Source organism: Neoarius graeffei, chromosome 6 (genome assembly GCF_027579695.1).
Source record: "Neoarius graeffei isolate fNeoGra1 chromosome 6, fNeoGra1.pri, whole genome shotgun sequence".
Classification (NCBI taxonomy): domain Eukaryota; kingdom Metazoa; phylum Chordata; class Actinopteri; order Siluriformes; family Ariidae; genus Neoarius; species Neoarius graeffei.
Genome location: NC_083574.1, coordinates 105,579,324 through 105,592,450, shown reverse-complemented (window position 1 = coordinate 105,592,450; position 13,127 = coordinate 105,579,324). Strand labels below are relative to the sequence as shown.

General features: G+C 44.5%; 1 protein-coding gene across 1 annotated transcript in view; it reads right to left on the bottom strand.

Annotated features, from left to right (window-relative positions):
* gatm (glycine amidinotransferase (L-arginine:glycine amidinotransferase)) overlaps positions 1 to 12,404 on the bottom strand; it is a 51,201-nt gene extending 38,797 nt beyond the window's left edge. The window contains exon 1 of the mRNA XM_060923074.1: positions 12,292 to 12,404. Coding sequence (XP_060779057.1) covers positions 12,292 to 12,360 — 69 coding nt within the window. The 5' untranslated portion in view covers positions 12,361 to 12,404. The remainder of the gene's footprint in view (positions 1 to 12,291) is intronic.
* Between the last annotated feature and the right edge of the window lie 723 nt (positions 12,405 to 13,127).

Below are 13,127 nucleotides of genomic sequence, written 5' to 3'. Positions count from 1 at the left end.
AATCGTGAGAGCAGCTTTGAGGATCATTGGTGTCTCTCTCCCTTCTCTTATGGATATTTATAACTCCTGCCTCACCCGCAAAGCCATCAGGATTGCAGGTGACCCCACCCACCCATCTCACAGCCTCTTCAGCCTGCTGCCATCGGGGAGGAGACTGTGGAGTCTCCGGGCCAAAACCAGCAGGCTCAAGAACAGTTTCTTTCACCAGGCAGTCAGGAGGCTCAACTCCCTCCCTGTTCTGCCCCTCCTCCCCCCTCTGCCCCCTGCCACAGATTCTGCCCATACACCCCCTGCCCCCCCTTCAGCATCTGACATCATGTCATCCTCACAGTCCCCCCCCCCAACACACACACACACACACACACACACACACACACACACACACACACACACACACACTCTCAACATTCATTCGCACACTGAACTCAGGAACTCAGGGACTGCACATTTCACTTTACTTCGCTCATTTGCACTATTCCACACTACCTCACCTTAACAGCTATTAGTTTATTGTTTATACTGCTTATTTCATGTTCACCTGCTATATCTCAAGTGCCCTTGACTGTTTATTTTTTGTCCTTTTGCTCCAATTTATATATATATATATATATATATATATTATATATATATATATGTGTGTGTGTGTGTGTGTGTGTGTGTTTATACATATGTGTGTGTGTGTGTGCGTGTGTGTGTCTGTGTGTGTATACCTGTGAGTGTTTAGTCTATGTCTGTTTCTTATCTAGAGTGTTTATACTGTTTATATTGTTTATTTCAGTTATTCTATTTTTATTCATGTTTTTAAGTGCTTAGTGACGTTACCAATCTTATCACAGTAATGGTATCACCCGTTTGGATTATTGGGCTCATTTTGTTGGCCTTGTGTGTACTCTTTACCTGTGGATTAAATCACGGAAACACAGTTGGCAGCGTCATCCAATGCTTCCAATACACGAGAGAATTTTTATTACAGTGCAGTCCCAAACCACTGATTTTTAATTTTGCACCGAATTATCGACGAGCTTGCCCTCACAACCATGGGCCAAAACATAAACAAGGGAAGAGGGGGGGATTAGACAAAGATTGAAAAGAATGAAAACTCGACTCCCCCTACCAACCTGTTTGTTAATCAACGCCCAGTCTTTGAGGAACAAGACGGATGAAGTCGCTGCAAACTTCAGGTACCTGCATGAATACCGAGACGTCAGCATGCTGGCAAATCACAGAGATGTGGCTGGATAGCAATACACCATCTACTGAGGTGGAGCCAGTTGGTTTTACTGCCTTCAGAATGGACCGTGATCCAAACACTACTGGAAAGTACTGAGGGGGCGGGGTCAGTTTCCTTGTTCGGAACATCTGGTGCGGGAGTGGATCAGTGGCAGTGAGAGAGAGTCATTGTACCCCCGACATTGAGCTTCTCTGTCTGTCACTTCGTCCTTTTTACCTCCCTCATGAATTCCCTCAACTCTTTTTTACAGTGGTGTATATTCACCCTCAGGCCAATGCAGCCGAAGCATCAGAGATTATATTCCACCTGTCTCAAAAACTCGAATCTATTTCTCCTGATGCCCCAACATTCTTTCTGGGAGATTTTAATGGCTGTTCACTGAAGAACTCTCTGCGCACCTACCATCAATATGTAAACTGCCACACAAGGAAAAATAAAACACTCGACCTGTGTTATGGCAATGTCAAAGGTGCCTATTCTGCTTCTTCCCTACCTTATCTGGGGGCATCCGACCACAATGTGGTACATCTCTGGCCAGCCTATCAGTGGCTTTTGAAGAGAGAAAAACCCCAGATTAGGACTGTCAAGATCTGGAATGAGGATGTGATTAAGTCTCTTCAGGGACGTTTTGACTGCACCTCATGGGAGGTTTTTAAATGCTCAGATTTGAATGAACATGTTGAAGTAATTTCAGACTATATAACCTTTTGTGAGGACTTAGTGGTGCCCAGTAGAACTTTTAAAATGTATCCCAATAACAAACTCTGGGTATCAAAGAAATTAAAATACCTGTTAAACAAAAAGAAATGGGCTTACATCCAAAAAAACGAGGTAGTTAAGAGAGACATACAAAGAGAAATTAAAAGGCAGATAAAGATAAATAAGAACGCCTATAAACAAAAAGTAGAACAAAATCTGGCCCTAGGAAACCCTAGGCAGGCATGGCAGGGTATCAAAGCCATGACTAGCATTCCCTACAAAGGCAGAGGGAAATGCCATGTAGGTTTTAGGGTTGGTGAGGAGCAGGAGCAGGCAAATCAATTTAATTTGTTCTTTTCCCGTTTTGAAGGAGATGGCAAAAATATTATTGAACAAAACCAGTTAGAGCTGCCAGCACCTCATAATATTACTGTTAAGCAGACAGAGGTTCATTCACTGTTCAGAACAATTAACATATGCAAGAGCCCTGGCCCAGATAACATCAGTGGTAAGGTGCTGAAATACTGTGCAGAACAACTGTCCCCTGTTTTCATTTATATTTTTCAGGCCTCTCTGGATCAGCATAGTGTGCCACTCCTGTGGAAAACATCAACTATCATTCCTATTCCTAAGATTCCCTCCCCGACTGAACATAATCAAAGATCAAAGGTAACTTTATTGTCCCCAAGGGGCAATTATTTGTGCAGCCAGCAGACAGGACAAGACACACAACAATACAACAAAAACATAAAATACCCACAATACTAAAACACAGTAATAAATAAAACTAAAAAAAATATACATTTAAAATAATTCAGACAAATTATTTAAAATGGAGATGGAAGATGGGATACAAGAATTCCTGAGTCTATTTGACCTACATCTGGGCATGGAGTACCTGCGACCTGAGTGGAGTAGCTTGAACTGGCAAGACAAGGGGTGGCTAGAATCAGCTGCAATAGATTGGGCCTTCTTTGCCACTCTGTTTGAATAGATGTGGGAGAGAGTGGGGAAGTTGATGCCAGCAATCTTGCTACATGTCTTGACAATGCTCTCTAGTCGGTTTTTGTTTCTCATAGACAAACAACCAAACCAGCAGATAAAACAGAAGGTTAAAACAGACTCAATAAAACAGGAATAAAACATTCTCATAAAAGTGGGATCAATGTTAAAATTTCTCAATTTGTGATAAAAATACATGCGCTGATGGGCTTTGGCACATACAGCCTCAGAGTGTGATTCAAAACATAACTTGCTGTCAATTATTGTGCCAAGGTACTTGTACTCTTGTACTATCTCAACAAGTTGACCATCTATGGTAGTAGACGGAAGAGGGGGGCACTTTTTCCTAAAATCAATGACTAATTCTTTGGTCTTGGAGACATTTATGTTTAAAAAGGAGCACTTACACCAATCGCTGAAATCCTTCACTACTGGTCCATGTTCAATCACACTTTCATCCAGAAGAGAGACAATAACAGAGTCATCCACAAATTTAAAAATCTGACTTCCATCATATTGGGAACGGCATTCATTTGTATATAAAACAAAGAGGAGAGGGGAGAGGACACATCCTTGGGGGGAGTCAGTAGAGGATAAGAGATTACCAGATAGGACACCATTTACTTTAACCCTTTGGGATCTGGAGGTTAAAAAGTCAACTAGCCAGGCTATAAGCCCTGGGTTAATGTTGTGTGTCTTTAAAAGTCTGTCTGCTAAAATGTGAGGTTGAATACAATTAAAAGCTGATGAAAAATCAATAAACAGTAAACGTGCAAATTTCTTTGCACCTTCCAGGTGGTTAAGAACTGTATTAAGCAGGCTACCTGTAGCGTCCTCAACCCCCCTACCTGCCCTATAGGCAAATTGTAAGGAGTCAAGTTGGGGATGAATTATATCTAAAATTTCCTGTTTAATAATTTTCTCAAAAGCTTTCATAATAAGGGATGTGAGGGCCACTGGTCTAAAATCATTTAGTGATTTAGGTCCTTTAGTCTTGGGTACGGGCACAATCACTGACTCTTTCCAGAGGTGAGGAACCTGATGTGATTGGAGAGACTTATTAAAGATGAAAGCAAATATGTCAGACAGTGGCTCTGCACAGCTTTTAAGGAGATGGCCACCAATATTGTCTGGACCAGGGCTCTTCCTTTCTTTCACCCCCCTAAGGACCTTATGAACTCTGTCCTTTTCAATAGTGATGGCAACAGGTTGCTCTGCACCTAGTTCCCTGTACACAGACAATTCTTGAGTAAAATCATAAATATCAAAACGGTTATAAAAGGTGTTCAAATCATCTGCAAGCTCAGAATCTGTCTTGCCATCAAAGGAGAGGACTTTTTTATGATTGGATTGCAAGCCCATCATCGACTTCACACCATCCCAAGCGGGGCGTGACTTGCCACTACTCAATAGGGATTCAACTTTATCTTTATATTTAAGTTTGGCTAATTTGAGCTCCCTCTTAACTTGCTTCTGCAAATCTTTATAGATGGTGATATACCCCTGATTAAAGCTAATATTCCTTTGATTAATAATACTTTTAACGGATTTTGACACCCATGGTTTGTTATTTGGAAAAATGAAGATAGCCTTTTTAGGAATTATTTCATTTTCACAGAAACTTATATAAGCAGAAACAGTCTCAACAAGTTTATCCAAGTTAGAACATGATTCCTTGAATAAATCCCAGTCAGTGCATGAATAACAGTCCAATAATTCCTGTGTGGATTCCTCAGACCAGACCGGAACCAAACGTCGCTCAGGTTTTGTTCTCCTCAGGACAGTTTTGTAAACCGGAACCAAATAAATAACATTATGGTCGGACAAACCGAGCGGAGCTCTACTAAAGGACCTGTAGGCTCTTTTAACTGTCCCATAGCAAAGGTCTAAACATTTCATATGTCTTGTAGGGCAGGTGAAGTATTGAGAAAAGTTACTTAGCGACTTTCCAAGCCTACAATGATTGAAGTCGCCCATTATAAAATTCGGCGCATCAGAGGCGATGCTTTGCAGCCTTTGCACCGTCTGTGCTATTACCCTAGATGCAATATCAGCGTTCGCCCTCGGATGAATGTAAACAAGTGTGACAAATATTTGTGGAAACTCTCTTGGCAAGTAGTGAGGACGGAGAGAGACAGACATAAGTTCAATGTCACGGGCGCACACAGTTTCTCTGACCGCAACTGTGTTGCACCAGTTCTTATTAATGTACAAGCACAGACCACCACCAAGTGATTTTCCTGTTGCTGCCAGGTCCCTGTCAAGTCGCAACGATACTCCAAAACCATCGATTTCCAAGTCGGGCTGGAGATCCTGCTCCTTGAGCTACGTCTCAGTCAGTGCAATAAGGCAGGCATTCCTATAGTCCGATATGAATCTAACATTTGCTTGGAGTTCATCCACCTTACTCCGGAGGGATTGTACATTGGCGAGGATTATCGAGGGGAGAGGGATCCTCCGGTGACCCTGTCTTTTGAGCCTCTGGCAGACCCCACCACGGCTACCTCTTCTCCTCGCCCTTGTCGGCCTCGTCCCCTGGTCTCCCCTGGAAAGATCATGCCCGATGAGCTCCGATGGGAAGACTCCAGCTGGGTCCACGATTCCTCCTCCTGTATCCCGGAGTAGCAGTAGAAACTCCTGATTGTAACGGAGGTGGCAATCCAAACACAACACCAGCAAAAAGTGACCAAAAAGTGTCAGAAAGAGCAGAAAACCACTCAGCTTGAGGTGAGTCATTGTTTCCGAAAAAACCGTATGACATAAAATTTAAAACTGACAATGAACTGTTAGTAATCACACACAATCATTAAAAAAAGCAAACAAACAAACAACGCGCACAACTGCTGCTGCGTGTCACCATTGAACAGCGCCATGCCCATTCATCATTACCGTCCCATAGCATTAACATCGTTGGTAATGAAATGTTTTGAAAGGATAGTTAAAAAACACATCACAATAAAAACACATACATTACTAGACCCCCTGCAATTCACATATCAGCCCAGCAGGGGGGTTGATGATGCCATTGTAACCCTGCTACATCTTGTTTATTCACATGTTGAGGCATCTAAAACTCATGTTAAAATTTTATTTTTCAATTTTTTGTCAGCATTTAACACAATTCAACCTACTATCCTGGCTCATAGATTGGTAGAGGACTTTTCACTGGATGGAGGTCTGATTCTATGGTTGCTTGACTTTTTAAGACAGAGTGTCCAACGTGTAAAGGTGGGTACCTTTTTTTCTGATAAAATCATCTCCAATGTTGGCTCTCCCCAAGGCTGTGTCTTATCCCCTTTGTTGTTTATTCTTTATACTAACAACTGTACCAGTTCCCACCCTGGTAGACATTTAATTAAGTTTGCCGATGACACAGCATTGGTCAGCCTCCTCCAGGATGATGAGCTGGGTCATGGCCCTGTTCTAGACACATTTATAAATTGGTGTGATAAGTCTCATCTCTTGTTAAATACGTCAAAGACAAAAGAGATGTTCACCACCCACAGAGGTAGCAGTAGGGGTTTGGTGCAGTGTGGATTGGGTGGCAGTCGAAGGCAGGGGCCTCGACGACCTGATCCCTGACACAGCGGCTGGCTGTTGGGACATGGAATGTCACTTCGCTGGGGGGGAAGGAGCCTGAGCTTGTGCGGGAGGTTGAGAGGTACCGGCTAGAGATAGTCGGGCTCACCTCCACGCACAGCTTGGGCTCTGGAACCCAGCTCCTCGAGAGGGGCTGGACTTTCCACTTCTCTGGAGTTGCCCGTGGTGAGTGGCGGCAGGCTGGTGTGGGCTTGCTTATAGCTCCCCAGCTCAGCCGCCATGTGTTGGAGTTTACCCCAGTGAACGAGAGGGTCGCCTCTCTGCGCCTTCGGATTGGGGAGAGGGCTCTTGCTGTTGTTTGTGCCTATGGGCCAAATAGCAGTATAGAGTATCCGGCCTTCTTGGAGTCCCTGGGAGAGGTACTGAGGGGTGCTCAGACTGGGGACTCCATTGTGCTACTGGGGGACTTCAATGCTCATGTGGGCGACGACAGTGACACCTGGAGGGGCGTGGTTGGGAGGAACGGCCTCCCCGATCTGAACCCGAGTGGTGTTTTGTTATTGGACTTCTGTGCTAGTCATGGTTTGTCCATAACGTACACCATGTTCGAGCATAGGGGTGTCCATAAGTGCACGTGGCACCAGGACACCTTAGGTTGGAGGTCGATGATCGACTTTGTAGTCGTTTCATCTGATCTCCGGCCCTATGTCTTGGACACTCGGGTGAAGAGAGGGGCTGAGCTGTCAACTGATCACCACCTGGTGGTGAGTTGGATCTGCTGGCGGAGGAGGAAGCTGGACAGACCTGGCAGGCCCAAACGTATGGTGAGGGTCTGCTGGGAACGTCTGGCCGAGCACTCTGTTGGGGAGGTCTTTAACTCCCACCTCTGGGAGAGCTTTTCCCAGCTTCCGAGGGAGGTGGGGGACATTGAGTCTGAGTGGACCATGTTCTCTACCTCCATTGTGGACGCAGCTGTTCGGAGCTGTGGCCGCAAGGTCTCCGGTGCCTGTCGTGGCGGCAATCCCCGAACCCGGTGGTGGACACCGGAAGTAAGGGATGCCGTCAAGCTGAAGAAGGAGTCCTATCGGGCCATGTTGACCTCCGGGACTCCTGAGGCAGCCGACGGGTATCGGCAGGCCAGGCGTGCTGCAGCTCGGGCAGTTGCGGAGGCAAAAACTCGGAACTGGGAGGAGTTCGGGGAGGCCATGGAGAAGGACTATCGGTTGGCCTCGAAGAAATTCTGGCAAACCGTCCAGCGCCTCAGGAGGGGGAAGCAGTACTCTGCCAACACTGTTTACAGTGCGGGTGGGGAGCTGTTGACCTCGACTGGGGACATTGTCGGGCGGTGGAAGGAATACTTTGAGGATCTCCTCAATCCCACCGTCATGTCTTCCACTGAGGAGACTGAGGCTGATGACTCAGAGGTGGGCTCGTCCATTACCCAAGCCGAAGTCACTGAGGTGGTTTGCAAGCTCCTCGGTGGCAAGGCACCGGGGGTGGATGAGATCCGCCCTGAGTATCTCAAGTCTCTGGATGTTGTGGGGCTGTCTTGATTGACACGCCTCTGCAACATCACGTGGCGGTCAGGGACAGTGCCTCTGGAGTGGCAGACTGGGGTGGTGGTGGTCCCTCTTTTTAAGAAAGGGGACCGGAGAGTGTGCTCCAATTATAGGAGAATCACACTTCTCAGCCTCCCAGGGAAAGTTTACTCCAGGGTACTGGAGAGGAGAATTCGACCAATAGTCGAACCTCAGATCCAGGAGGAACAATGCGGTTTTCGTCCTGGTCGCGGAACACTGGACCAGCTCTATACCCTTCATAGGGTGCTCGAGGGTTCATGGGAGTTTGCCCAACCAGTCCACATGTGCTTTGTGGATCTGGAGAAGGCATTCGACCATGTCCCCCGTGGTATTCTGTGGGGGGTGCTTCGGGAGTATGGGGTTCGGGGCTCTTTGCTAAGGGCTGTCCGGTCCCTGTACGAACGGAGCAGGAGTCTGGTTCGCATTGCCGGCAGTAAGTCAGACCTGTTCCCAGTGCATGTTGGACTCCGGCAGGGCTGCCCTTTGTCACCGGTTCTGTTCATAATTTTTATGGACAGAATTTCTAGGTGCAGCCAGGGGCCGGAAGGAATCCTGTTTGGGAACCACAGGATTTCATATCTGCTTTTTGCGGATGATGTTGTCCTGTTGGCTTCTTCAAACCAGGACCTTCAGCATGCACTGGGGCGGTTTGCAGTCGAGTGTGAAGCGGCTGGGATGAGAATCAGCACCTCCAAGTCCGAGGCCATGGTTCTCGACTGGAAAAGGGTGGCTTGCCCTCTCCAGGTTGGTGGAGAAGTCCTGCCTCAAGTGGAGGAGTTTAAGTATCTCGGGATCTTGTTCACGAGTGAGGGAAGGATGGAGCGTGAGATCGACAGGCGGATCGATGCAGCCTCCGCAGTGATGCGGTCGCTTTACCGGTCCGTCGTGGTGAAGAAGGAGCTGAGCCAAAAGGCGAAGCTCTCAATTTACCGGTCGATCTACGTTCCGACTCTCACCTATGGTCATGAGCTTTGGGTAATGACAGAAAGAACAAGATCGCGGATACAAGCGGCTGAAATGAGTTTCCTTCGCAGGGTGGCTGGGCGCTCCCTTAGAGATAGGGTGAGAAGCACAGTCACTCGGGAGGAGCTCGGAGTAGAGCCGCTGCTCCTCCACATCGAGAGGAACCAGCTGAGGTGGCTCGGGCATCTTTTTCGGATGCCTCCTGGACACCTCCCTGGGGAGGTGTTCCAGGCATGTCCCCCCAGGAGGAGGCCCCGGGGAAGACCCCGGACACGCTGGAGGGACTATGTCTCTCGGCTGGCCTGGGAACGCCTCGGTGTTTTTCCCGAGGAGCTGGCCGAGGTGTCTGGGGAAAGGGAAGTTTGGGCTTCCATGCTTAGACTGCTGCCTTCGCGACCCGGTCCCGGATAGGCGGAAGAAGACGAGACGAGACAAAAGAGATGACAGTTGACTTTAGGAGAGTCAGTACACCCCATCAGACAACCATCAGAGGACAACCTACGGTATACAGTCTGTTACTGAATATAAATACCTGGGGGTAGTTTTGGACAACAAACTGAAGTGGGATCAGTGGACAGAATACATTCAGAAAAAAGGGCAACGAAGGCTTTATTTTCTTAAGAAGTTGATTGTATTCGATGTTGAACGTACAATGCTCAAGATGTTCTATACTGCCTTTATTGACAGTGTTTTAACATTCTGCTTAATTTGCTGGTTTGGAAATGCAACAGTAGCCCAAAAACATACTGTGAGGAGAATAGTGACCACTGCAAGTAAACTGCTAGCCATTAACCTAAACAGTTTAGAACACATATACAGATCTAGGTCCCTCAACAAGGCTGAAACAATTTCAGCAGACCCCAGGCATCCACTATCTATTGCCTTTGAATTGTTGCCTTCACAGAGCTGGTACTGCTACCCTGCCCTTTCAAAAAATAGAACTAGGCAATCATACATACCTCAAGCAATTACTTTTTTAAATAAACACCTGAAAAGGTTTTTTTTTTTTAAACTGTATGAGGATTCCTGGAAAATTTGATCAGCTGTTTTTGTCACAGATCAAGTGCACTAAATCCCTGTGATAACATTGGTTTTATGTGTTAAGTGTTGTGCGCAAAGTATCTATGTTTTTATGTGTTTTTATGGTAAAGACAAGACAAGCCAAGAAAAAACATGCTCACTCATTGAGAATAATTTTCCCCTAGGGGACAATAAAGCTTCTAGTCTATTCTATTGCATTGCCTGTTTGCACCGTGGGTCAGAGAGGACTGAAATTTCATCTGTGCTGTATGTCGAGCATGTATAGCACATTTGACAATAAAGTTGACTTGACTTGACTTGATTAACACCGTCATTCCTATAGAGCTGGCACATACTACTTTTTGATTTCTGATATTATTTCTTTAAAGAGTGTATAATAAAGTATAAACTTAATACAATCAATGCTGACAAAATAAAAACTAGCCAAGTCTCTCTCTATTTATATCAGTGTTTCCATGTCCAAAAATATATTTCTAAATACAAATCCATTTCCAGACTTTGCCATTTATTACAGGGTCTGATACCCGATCCGGATTCTCTGATATCTGCTCTGCTGTTATTTCTGTTGGTATCAGCCCAATACTCACATACAGAGAATACATATCAGATATCAGATCTGTGCCATCTCTATGTTCATGTGTTCATCTGAATGCATGTTTGTGTCCAATGAGCCAAAGTATATCAAGCTGATGCTTCATGAATTCACTAATGCTTTTAAATGGTTTGAAGGCTGACCACATGAGAGAAAGATTGTGAATGAACACATGACATAGTAAAGAATGTACAATATATGAATAAGTGAATAAATAGTCAACTAGTTCAATACAGAATAAGTAAATTGGAAAGGATGTGTGAGTACAAGAATGGATAAAGAAACACATATATAAATAACTCGTTGGATGGATGATGATGAATAAATAGTGAAGTAAACGCATGACTTTATGACTGCTTGAAACATATGATGGACTTTTTCGCACAGAAATTCAGTAAAATACTTTTATTCACATGAATGAATGATGATTGAATGAAAGAATGAATACATCAAGAAAAGGATGTTTAAATCACTGAATGCATTAATGAATGCAGCACTGAGGGGATGGATGAATGAGTGAATAACTGCCCTGATTTCATTTTCTGGGCTAAGTTCAGGAGTGTGCACTTTGGCATCTCTGTTTGCTGCACAGCTGTGGAGGAATAAATCTCTCCATCACTGATAACGCAGATAACAGCAACCCGTTCACACGCACAAAGGTCAGTGCAATTTCATTCATGTGGAAAGAAAATATATTTTATATATATATATATATATATATATATATATATATATATATATATATATATATATATACACACACACACATACATACATGAGGGTAAGTCAAAAAGTTCTAAGACAGATGTTGTAATTTCAAAAGGTGTGAAAGGCATCCCCTGGAATTCTACAAAGAAGGAATACTCTGATAGAAATACCGCTTGCAGAAGTGTTTAGACTTAAATGTTTAATGGAGGATATGTAGAGAAATAGCTTTGTTATTTTCATAAATAAAGATTTTTTTCAATTTGTCTTAGAACTTTTTGACTTATATAAAAGTCAAATATCTCATCTCATTATCTGTAGCCGCTTTATCCTGTTCTACAGGGTCGCAGGCAAGCTGGAGCCTATCCCAGCTGACTACGGGTGAAAGGCGGGGTACACCCTGGACAAGTCACCAGGTCATCACAAGGCTGACACATAGACACAGACAACCATTCACACTCACATTCACACCTACGCTCAATTTAGAGTCACCAGTTAACCTAACCTGCATGTCTTTGGACTGTGGGGGAAACCGGAGCACCCGGAGGAAACCCATGCGGACACGGGGAGAACATGCAAACTCCACACAGAAAGGCCCTCGCCGGCCACAGGGCTCGAACCCGGACCATATACAAAAACATGTTTGTTGTTAAATATTTACTTCTATGCATATTAATGAGAATGGTTTAATGTTAGTATGTAGACTGACGTACAGTGATTTACTGTGTAAACTGAACGTGCGTTAAAATGATTATTTTAATGTCCAATAATAATATTGTCATTAATGATAGTTTTAGTATATATTCATACACTGACCGAACAATGATGAAAATGTTTTATAGTGTATAAATGTAAGTATAAATGTTCAAGTAAGATGTCCTGGCCACACAGTGATGAGAAGGCTTTATAATGTGAATGTTACAGTTGTGTGTACTGACCATGGCTCCGATTAAGTGAGCAGCCTCGGCTCCTCGGCTTCCTCCTCTCAGACAGCGCACTCTCAGCATGTTCCTGCTCGGAGGATTGTGGGTAATTCCTGCAGCATGCACAGCTGTGTGTATGAAGTAAAGTGCAACGTGTGAGCGGAGTGGTCTGTTATATAGTGCAGTGCTCACATTCCACATGCAAACTGACGCCCTGTGAAACCCCACACCCTGCACCAGCACATTCTTATCACCTCTCTCTCTCTCTCTCTATGTTGCACAGTATGTCTCTCACTCTCGCTTTCTTATTGTCTGTATCTGTCTTTTTTCTGTCTTACTGTCTCTGTCTGTCTCCCTTTGTCTCTGTCTTTCTGCCTTCATCTCATCAGCCTGTCTTTCTCCCTGTCTTATCTTGATGTTGTGTGTCTACATCTGTATATGTCTTAGTCCACCAGATTTTCATACCAGATGCTCAGATTATGGATTTTGAGTTATGCCTGCTGCTTCACACTACCAAGCCTCCATATGCAGGAAATACAAACCAAAGTGAAATTGGACCAAGGGAAGTTACTGTAAATCTGACATAAAATCATATGCACAACCCAAAATGGTCCATTTTCTAGGCAAAAAGCCTTCAAAATGTTCCTGATGTATACACTACCATTCAAAAGTTTGGGGTCACCCAGACAATTTTGTGTTTTCCATGAAAAGTCACACTTTTATTTACCACCATAAGTTGTAAAATGAATAGAAAATATAGTCAAGACATTTTTCTGGCCATTTTGAGCATTTAATCGACCCCACAAATATGATGCTCCAGAAACTCAATCTGCTCAAAGGAAGGTCAGTTT